Here is a 10,483-nt window from a genome sequence, read left to right on the forward strand (position 1 = left end):
CCCGTCAAGCGTCCGATGACGGGAAGCGAGGAGATCCCTCTCGTTAATAACTCCTCTGTGGACACGGAGCATCACACCGTGTTCTAACTGGACGTGACGTGAGCGAGCGGCAGCGACAGAACCAGCTTGATTACATTGTTTTCTATTGGAGTGTTCTAACTGGATGCAACGACACGCGACGCGGCGTGATGCAACGCCACGCGGCGCGGCGTCACGCCACGTTTTAGCTGAGCTTTTGTCAGACGCCCTGATACTATTGTTGCTCTGTCGCTCGCATTGACACTAGAGATGCTCATTTAGAAAAATGTTCTTAACCGATAACCGACCCTCGTTAACCGATTATTATTAACCGTTAACCCACAAGATTAGGGCCTCAAAGGCAGCGGTGAACCGGCTGACAGACAGCTGAGTCTCCAGTTCACCGTCAGGGAGCTACGATGCTGCATTCACTGTCTCCAGTTCACCGTCAGGGAGCTACGATGCTGCGTTCACTGTCTCCAGTTCACCGTCCGGGAGCGTTAGCTTAGCAGCTACGATGCTGTGTGTAGTGTCGCGGACATGCAGCCACTTTCCCAGTAAAAGTCTCCACCGCACATTTAGTTTAGTTCAGCAGGTTGTCCGCTGTGTGTCTGTCCAGATTAACGAAAGCGATTGTCCAACAGACAGTGTGAGTGTTTGTGCTATGTTAGCAGCTCTAGCGTTGCCGGAGGCTCCGTGCTCGCTGTAGTCACACACATACGCTCCGTCAGCGCGGCGTAACTTCAGAGAGTTTCCGACAGACCGTGTGTGTGTTGTTGTTGGTGTTGTAGCTGTGAACGTAGCTGTAGCAGACAGTGTGTGTGTTGTTGGTGTTGTAGCTGTGAACGTAGCTGTAGCAGACTGTGTGTGTGTGTTGTTGATGTTGTAGCTGTGAACGTAGCTGTAGCAGACAGTGTGTGTGTTGTTGGTGGCGTTGTAGCTGTGAACGTAGCTGTAGCAGACCGTGTGAGTGTTGTTTGGTGGCGTTGTAGCTGTGAACGTAGCTGTAGCAGACCGTGTGTGTGTTGTTTGGTGGCGTTGTAGCTGTGAACGTAGCTGTAGCAGATTGTGTGTGTGTTGTTGGTGGTGTTGTAGCTGTGAACGTAGCTGTAGCAGACAGTGTGTGTGTGTGTTGTTGGTGTTGTAGCTGTGAACGTAGCTGTAACAGACTGTGTGTGTGTGTTGTTTGGTGGCGTTGTAGCTGTGAACGTAGCTGTAGCAGACCGTGTGTGTGTTGTTGGTGGTGTTGTAGCTGTGAACGTAGCTGTAGCAGACAGTGTGTGTGTTGGTGGTGGTGTTGTAGCTGTGAACGTAGCTGTAGCAGACAGTGTGTGTGTTGTTGTTGGTGTTGTAGCTGTGACCGTAGCTGTAGCAGACCGTGTGTGTGTTGTTTGGTGGCGTTGTAGCTGTGAACGTAGCTGTAGCAGATTGTGTGTGTGTTGTTGGTGGTGTTGTAGCTGTGAACGTAGCTGTAGCAGACAGTGTGTGTGTGTTGTTTGGTGGCGTTGTAGCTGTGAACGTAGCTGTAGCAGACCGTGTGTGTGTTGTTGGTGGTGTTGTAGCTGTGAACGTAGCTGTAGCAGACAGTGTGTGTGTTGGTGGTGGTGTTGTAGCTGTGAACGTAGCTGTAGCAGACAGTGTGTGTGTTGTTGTTGGTGTTGTAGCTGTGACCGTAGCTGTAGCAGACCGTGTGTGTGTTGTTGGTGGTGTTGTAGCTGTGAACGTAGCTGTAGCAGACAGTGTGTGTGTTGTTGGTGTTGTAGCTGTGAACGTAGCTGTAGCAGACTGTGTGTGTGTTGTTGTTGGTGTTGTAGCTGTGAACGTAGCTGTAGCAGACCGTGTGTGTGTTGTTGGTGGCGTTGTAGCTGTGAACGTAGCTGTAGCAGACTGTGTGTGTGCACTGGCCACAGTGCGCTTGGTGGATCCTGTTGGGTCTCAAAACTATGGTGTACGGTCATAGACCTGCTCTACATATAAAGCGTCTTGAGATAACTTCTGTTGTGATTTGACGCTATACAAAAATAAATTGATTTGATTTGATTTGATTTGAACGTAGCTGTAGCAGACAGTGTGTGTGTTGTTGGTGGTGTTGTAGCTGTGAACGTAGCTGTAGCAGACCGTGTGTGTGTTGTTGTTGGTGTTGTAGCTGTGAACGTAGCTGTAGCAGACAGTGTGTGTGTTGTTGTTGGTGTTGTAGCTGTGAACGTAGCTGTAGCAGACAGTGTGTGTGTTGTTGGTGTTGTAGCTGTGAACGTAGCTGTAGCAGACAGTGTGTGTGTTGTTGGTGGCGTTGTAGCTGTGAACGTAGCTGTAGCAGACTGTGTGTGTGTTGTTGTTGGTGTTGTAGCTGTGAACGTAGCTGTAGCAGACTGTGTGTGTGTTGTTGTTGGTGTTGTAGCTGTGAACGTAGCTGTAGCAGACAGTGTGTGTGTTGTTGGTGTTGTAGCTGTGAACGTAGCTGTAGCAGACAGTGTGAGTGTTGTTTGGTGGCGTTGTAGCTGTGAACGTAGCTGTAGCAGACAGTGTGAGTGTTGTTTGGTGGCGTTGTAGCTGTGAACGTAGCTGTAGCAGACCGTGTGTGTGTTGTTTGGTGGCGTTGTAGCTGTGAACGTAGCTGTAGCAGACTGTGTGTGTGTTGTTGTTGGTGTTGTAGCTGTGAACGTAGCTGTAGCAGACAGTGTGTGTGTTGTTGGTGGCGTTGTAGCTGTGAACGTAGCTGTAGCAGACCGTGTGTGTGTTGTTGGTGGCGTTGTAGCTGTGAACGTAGCTGTAGCAGACTGTGTGTGTGTTGTTGTTGGTGTTGTAGCTGTGAACGTAGCTGTAGCAGACAGTGTGTGTGTTGTTGGTGGTGTTGTAGCTGCGAACGTAGCTGTAGCAGACAGTGTGTGTGTTGTTTGTGTTGTAGCTGTGAACGTAGCTGTAGCAGACCGTGTGTGTGTTGTTGTTGGTGTTGTAGCTGTGAACGTAGCTGTAGCAGACTGTGTGTGTGTTGTTGGTGGCGTTGTAGCTGTGAACGTAGCTGTAGCAGACCGTGTGAGTGTTGTTTGGTGGCGTTGTAGCTGTGAACGTAGCTGTAGCAGACTGTGTGTGTGTTGTTGTTGGTGTTGTAGCTGTGAACGTAGCTGTAGCAGACAGTGTGTGTGTTGTTGGTGTTGTAGCTGTGAACGTAGCTGTAGCAGACAGTGTGTGTGTTGTTGGTGGCGTTGTAGCTGTGAACGTAGCTGTAGCAGACCGTGTGAGTGTTGTTTGGTGGCGTTGTCGCTGTGAACGTAGCTGTAGCAGACAGTGTGAGTGTTGTTTGTGTTGTAGCTGTGAACGTAGCTGTAGCAGACAGTGTGAGTGTTGTTTGGTGGCGTTGTAGCTGTGAACGTAGCTGTAGCAGACCGTGTGTGTGTTGTTTGGTGGCGTTGTAGCTGTGAACGTAGCTGTAGCAGACTGTGTGTGTGTTGTTGGTGGTGTTGTAGCTGTGAACGTAGCTGTAGCAGACCGTGTGTGTGTTGTTTGGTGGCGTTGTAGCTGTGAACGTAGCTGTAGCAGACAGTGTGTGTGTGTTGGTGGGGTTGTAGCTGTGAACGTAGCTGTAACAGACTGTGTGTGTGTTGGTAGCGTTGTAGCTGTGAACGTAGCTGTAGCAGACCGTGTGTGTTGGTGGTGTAGCTGTGAACGTAGCTGTAGCAGACCGTGTGTGTGTTGGTGGCATTGTAGCTGTGAACGTAGCTGTAGCAGACCGTGTGTGTGTTGTTGGTGGTGTTGTAGCTGTGAACGTAGCTGTAGCAGACTGTGTGTGTTGTTTTTGGTGGCGGACAGATAGTGTTAATCAGTTAAGATGCTTAATGTTGGTTAACGGTTAAGATGTTTAATGTAGGTTAACAGTTAAGATGCTTAATGTTGGTTAACGGTTAAGATGCTTAATGTAGGTTAACGGTTAACGGTTAAGATGCTTAATGTAGGTTAACGGTTAACGGTTAAGATGTTTAATGTAGGTTAACAGTTAAGATGCTTAATGTTGGTTAACGGTTAAGATGCTTAATGTAGGTTAACGGTTAACGGTTAAGATGCTTAATGTAGGTTAACGGTTAACGGTTAAGATGCTTAATGTGGGTTAACGGTTAACGGTTAACGGTTAACGGTTAACGGGTAATTGTGAACATCCTGGTGGAGAGCGCCGCCACATGGACGAGGACCGGCTGATTAGTGGAGATGAAATGAGCCAGTCAGTCGTCCCGGATGGAGACGAGGACATTCACTTGATTACTGTCCCTCTGAGCAGCGGGGACGCTCTCAGGTATAGACTGTACGGAGCGTCCACCACAGAGACATGAGACATGAGGAGCAGCTACCTGGAGACAGAGGATATAAGCAGCACCTCCCTGACGGTGAGAGACGATGGAGAGTAGAGGAGGCGTCTCTCCAGCAGCTCACTCAGTGGTCTTTAATGTAACGTCTAGAGATCAGGTGAACTCTCTCACCTCTTCACCTGTTGGATGGTTGTGTTCAGTAGAAACATGATGATGGGAGTTCCACTCTCTGAGAGGGGACTTTACTTCACATTCCTGACTCTGGAAAAGACTACATATTCATATTATATTCATATTATCTTCATCTTTGGTATCAATGTATTTAATCTGACATGTTGGAGATGAAACTGAATTCAACGTTTACGTTTGAAAGACTTTACTTTGAAAAACTCAGAATGATACAAAGTTTCAATCTAACCTTTATTTTGAAAAGCCTCTATGGATCCAGTATTGATTATTGATCTGCAGCTGTCATCATGTCTGTAAAGTGCAGTTGATGTGAGCAGCAGCAGCAGCAGCAGCAGACGGCCTCTACCTGGTAACACATGACAGCACGTCTCTCTGCTCTCTGATTGGCTGCTGCTCTCTGTGTGTCTAAGAGATCAGCTGCTGCTGCTGGAGTTACTGTCAGTCTCCTCAGAGGGGTCAGGTCTACAGACAGGTTCAGGTCTACAGAGAGTCTACAGAGGGGTTCAGGTCTACAGACGGGTTCAGGTCTACAGACGGGTTCAGGTCTACAGAGAGTCTACAGAGGGGTTCAGGTCTACAGAGAGTCTACAGACGGGTTCAGGTCTACAGAGAGTCTACAGACGGGTTCAGGTCTACAGAGAGTCTACAGAGGGGTTCAGGTCTACAGACGGGTTCAGGTCTACAGACGGGTTCAGGTCTACAGAGAGTCTACAGAGGGGTTCAGGTCTACAGAGAGTCTACAGACGGGTTCAGGTCTACAGAGAGTCTACAGACGGGTTCAGGTCTACAGACGGGTTCAGGTCTACAGAGAGTCTACAGACGGGTTCAGGTCTACAGAGAGTCTACAGAGGGGTTCAGGTCTACAGACGGGTTCAGGTCTACAGAGAGTCTACAGACGGGTTCAGGTCTACAGACGGGTTCAGGTCTACAGACGGGTTCAGGTCTACAGACGGGTTCAGGTCTACAGATGAAGATGATGAAGATGATCGTGGTCCTCGTCCTCTCTGGAGTCCTCTGTGTCTCAGCTGAAGGTAAGATCCTGTCTCACATTGATAACTGACTGATCAACAGACAGTGTGTCAGTAGCTGATCCTTCTGTTTCTCTTCAGTTCTACATGAGGACATTAGTATCGGTGGCTGTTCAGACGTTGATGGAGAGAAGATGTATGGACTGGATGGTGAAGAGGTCTGGTACGCAGACTTCATGAACAACAGAGAAGTCGATCCTCAGCCCCGTTTTGTAGATCATATTAGCTACCCAGGAGGTTTAGAAAATGCTAAGGCTGAGCTACAGATCTGCAGAACGAACCTTCAAAATGATCGTAGAGCCTTGAAGGACTTCCCCCTGGAGAAGGGTAAAGACTAACTCGTCTCATTCTTCTCTCTGATCTGTCTCCAGCTGTTTAAACTAACTGATGTCTTCCTGTCATTAATAGAATATTGATCTGTATTACATTGATCCTTAAAGCAGCCATTGATCTGTGTTACCTGACTGTATTTAGCTGCTGCTCTTCTAATTCAGGATGTTTGTTGTTTTCTATTAACACGTTGTGTTTAGACCAAACTGAACTATGAGATATTGATTATTGATTATAGAACAGACAGACAGTGTTCCTCTAGAAACATCTAAAACCTTCATAAGAGAACTTCTACATGCTTCAATCTGTTCTCTGTGAGCCACGCTGTTGCACCATGTTCCTTCATTAGCATAACACAGCTAGCATAGCATAACATAGCATAGCATGAACACAGCTAGCAGAGCATAGCATAGCACAGCACAACACAACACATCATAGCATAGCATAGCATAGCACAAACACAGCTAGCATAGCATAACATAGCATAGCATAACATAACATAGCATAGAATGTTATGCTATGCTATGTTATGCTATGCTAGCTGTGTTTGTGCTATGCTATGCTATGCTATGATGTGTTGTGTTGTGCTGTGCTATAACATAACATAGCATAGCATAACATAGCATAGCACAGCACAGCACAGCACAACACAACACAACACAACACATCACAGCATAGCATAGCACAGCACAGCACAACACAACACATCATAGCATAGCATAGCATAACATAACATAACATAACATAGCATAGCACAGCACAGCACAGCACAACACAACACATCATAGCATAGCATAGCATAGCATAACATAGCACAAACACAGCTAGCATAGCATAACATAGCATAGCATAACATAACATAACATAGCATAGCATAGCATAACATAGCATAGCATAACATAACATAGCATAGCATAACATAACATAGCATAACATAGCATAGCATAACATAACATAGCATAACATAACATAGCATAACAACATAACATAGCATAACATAACATAGCATAGCATAGCATAGCATAACATAACATAGCATAGCATAACATAACATAGCATAACATAGCATAGCATAACATAGCATAGCATAACATAACATAGCATAGCATAGCATAACATAACAGCATAACATAACATAGCATAGCATAACATAACAGCATAACATAACATAGCATAGCATAGCATAGCATAACATAACATAACATAGCATAACATAACATAGCATAGCATAACATAGCATAGCATAGCAGAGCAGAGCAGAGCAGAGCAGAACATAACATAACATAGCACCTGCATGTATATGTGTGTGTGTGAAATGTTGTTAGCATGACAACTAAATTTGCATTGCAGCAACATGTGTAAAATACATTTTGTTTATGTTGTTGCATATTGTGTTACCATGGTGACCTGATGGTGGCGCTACAGAGGAGAAGGCAGAGGGTCATTAGAGTTCTGATGGTTCATCCTGAAGGGAACATGAATGATGGAACTCATTTCATCAACATCCATACAAACAGTCCTTTCCTTCAGTGCTGCCAAACAAACCCCCTCATTCATTTCTCCTCACGTACAAGTTATTTACTATCACCTGATCTACGACTTGAAGGCTGAGCTGTCATTCTTCATGACGGTACAGATTCCCCTCAGACTTCAGTTGATCAGGCAGAGAGACCGAGAACCAGCTCCCATCCTCTTAATAATACAAAATAAAATGCCTCCTTAATAATAATAATAATAATAATAATGAACAAGTTCTCTAAAATAACAAACAATTAAGGAAACTGAAATATACTTTTTATTTTTCCTTTATAGTTTCCCCAAATGAAATAGACCAAAAGAAACGGGTATAAAGGGTTTCAGTGAAAATCAACAAATGAATAGAATAACTAGATAAAGCCTCCAGGTGTTAGGCCGTTGTTAGACTATCGTTAGGCGATAAAGATAGTCTAACAACGGCCTAACGATAGTCTAACGATAGGCCGTCGCTAGGCCGTCATTAGGCCGTCGTTAGGCAATCGTTAGGCCGTCGTTAGGCTATCGTTAGGCTGTCGTTAGGCTATCGTTAGGCTGTTGCTAGGCTATCGTTAGGCTGTCGTTAGGCTATCGTTAGGCTATCGTTAGGCCGTTGCTAGGCTATCGTTAGGCTGTCGTTAGGCTGTCGTTAGGCTATCGTTAGGCTGTCGTTAGGCCGTCGTTAGGCTATCGTTAGGCTATCGTTAGGCCGTTGCTAGGCTATCGTTAGGCTGTCGTTAGACCGTCGTTAGGCCGTCGTTAGACTATCGTTAGGCTATCGTTAGGCTATCGTTAAGCTGTCGTTAGGCCGTCGTTAGGCTATCGTTAGGCTATCGTTAGGCTGTCGTTAGGCCGTCGTTAGGCAGGCAAGATCCTTGCACGAACACCTAAACGTCCTAGTGAGGTAACCTAACTGAAGGTATTTATTTAGTGTCCCCCACTAGGATAGTCAACACTCTCAATCAGCAAAACACAAAGAGCTCAGAATCTCAGAGAACATGAACAGTATAGAAGACATTAATATAATAGAATATAATAAGAGCTGTGTTTCTGTTCAGATGCTCCGTCCAGTCCGATGATCTACACTCATGACAACGTGGATCTGGGACAGGAGAACATCCTCATCTGTCATGTGACTGGGTTCTTTCCTGCTCCTGTTAACGTCTCCTGGACAAAGAACGGAGAGAAGGTCACCGTAGGAACCAGCATCAATGTTCCCATGATCAACAAAGACGGAACCTACAACCAGTTCTCCACACTGAAGTTCACCCCACAGCTGGGAGACATCTACAGCTGTGAGGTGGAACATCTGGCCCTGGAGCAACCACTGACCAGAATCTGGGGTGAGAAACACTTTATTAACATCTAAACAAACTACAGACAGACTACAGACAGACACAGACAGATCAATACAGACACCTGATGAACTGACCAAACTACAGACAGATCAATACAGATCAATACAGACACCTGATGAACTGACCAAACTACAGCTGATCTGTCTCCAGATGTGGAGGTGAAGCTGCATGTTTCTGTCTCCAGATGTGGAGGTGAAGCTGAATGTTTTCTGTGTCCAGATGTGGAGGTGAAGCTGAATGTTTCTGTGTGTTTCTGTCTCCAGATGTGGAGGTGGAGCTGAAGCTGAATGTTTCTGTCTCCAGATGTGGAGGTGGAGCTGAAGCTGAATGTTTCTGTGTTTCTGTCTTCAGATGTGGAGGTGGAGCTGAAGCTGAATGTTTCTGTCTCCAGATGTGGAGGTGGAGCTGAATGTTTCTGTCTCCAGATGTGGAGGTGTGATTAGTGTCTGTGTGTTTCTGTCTCCAGATGTGAAGGTGAAGCTGAATGTTTCTGTGTCCAGATGTGGAGGAGTGATTAGTGTCTGTGTGTTTTCTGTGTCCAGATGTGGAGGAGTGATTAGTGTTTTCTGTCTCCAGATGTGAAGGTTTGATTAATGTTTTCTGTCTCCAGATGTGGAGGTGAAGCTGAATGTTTCTGTGTGTTTCTGTCTCCAGATGTGGAGGTGAAGCTGAATGTTTATGTCTCCAGATGTGGAGGTGAAGCTGAATGTATCTGTGTCCAGATGTGGAGCAGTGATTAGTGTCTCTGTGTGTTTTCTGTGTCCAGATGTGGAGGAGTGATTAGTGTTTTCTGTCTCCAGATGTGAAGGTTTGATTAATGTTTTCTGTCTCCAGATGTGGAGGTGAAGCTGAATGTTTCTGTGTCCAGATGTGGAGGAGTGATTAGTGTCTCTGTTTTTTCTGTCCAGATGTGGAGGTGAAGCTGAATGTCTCTGTGTTTTCTGTGTCCAGATGTGGAAGAGTGATTAGTGTCTCTGTGTGTTTTCTGTCTCCAGATGTGAAGGTGAAGCTGAATGTCTCTGTGTCCAGATGTGGAGGAGTGATTAGTGTCTCTGTGTGTTTTCTGTGTCCAGATGTGGAAGAGTGATTAGTGTCTCTGTGTGTTTTCTGTGTCCAGATGTGGAGGTGAAGCTGAATGTCTCTGTGTTTTCTGTGTCCAGATGTGGAGGAGTGATTCGTGTCTCTGTGTGTTTTCTGTGTCCAGATGTGGAGAAGCCTCAGCCCGGTATTGGCCCATCAGTGTTCTGTGGACTGGGTCTGACGGTGGGTCTGCTCGGTGTGGCTGCTGGAACCTTCTTCCTCATCAAAGGAAACGAGTGCAGCTGATTGGTTGGGGCTGATGATGTCATCACCTGGTATATAGTTATCTATAGTGATATCACTGCTGTCTCTCTCACTGTTTAACAGCTTTCCTTCATTCTTTGCTGCAGATTAAATCCAGTTTACTCATTAAACTGATAAATGATCAAATATATTCACTGAAATGATGCTGAAATAAATAAATAAAGATTCTGTCTTCCAGATGTGTTGAACATGTAAAGACTCGTTTTTCGATCCCTGTATTCACCGTCTGAACCGCTCCGGTTTAGCTCCTGTCTCTTTAAGAGCCCCTCCCTAAAAAGCCCAGTCTGCTCTGATTGGCTGGAGAGGAAAACATGGTTCACCTGAGTAAAGGTAGTTCTCCAGCTGTGGGCGGTATATTCTAATGAGGCTGTGACATAAGAAGGGGAGACAGGTGTGATTGGCTGGT

General features: G+C 45.8%; 1 protein-coding gene across 15 annotated transcripts; it reads left to right on the forward strand.

The window, feature by feature from the left end:
- Positions 1-5,181: 5,181 nt before the first annotated feature.
- On the forward strand, positions 5,182-10,256 carry LOC141763636 (mamu class II histocompatibility antigen, DR alpha chain-like). 15 transcript variants are annotated; one of them, XM_074628142.1, is made up of 8 exons: positions 5,182-5,200; positions 5,411-5,536; positions 5,615-5,860; positions 8,434-8,718; positions 9,125-9,166; positions 9,352-9,429; positions 9,542-9,575; positions 9,902-10,256. In XM_074628142.1, exons 2-8 carry the CDS (start codon positions 5,473-5,475, stop codon positions 10,071-10,073), a joined length of 921 nt encoding a protein of 306 aa, XP_074484243.1. In that variant the 5' UTR covers positions 5,182-5,200; positions 5,411-5,472; the 3' UTR covers positions 10,074-10,256. The 15 variants fall into 15 exon arrangements, with proteins under 15 accessions (XP_074484243.1, XP_074484240.1, XP_074484251.1 ...); XM_074628139.1 differs by lacking the exon at positions 5,182-5,200 and adding an exon at positions 5,262-5,305; XM_074628143.1 differs by lacking the exon at positions 5,182-5,200 and adding an exon at positions 5,300-5,316.
- Positions 10,257-10,483: the final 227 nt, after the last annotated feature.

Source organism: Sebastes fasciatus, unplaced genomic scaffold (genome assembly GCF_043250625.1).
Source record: "Sebastes fasciatus isolate fSebFas1 unplaced genomic scaffold, fSebFas1.pri Scaffold_107, whole genome shotgun sequence".
NCBI lineage: Eukaryota > Metazoa > Chordata > Actinopteri > Perciformes > Sebastidae > Sebastes > Sebastes fasciatus.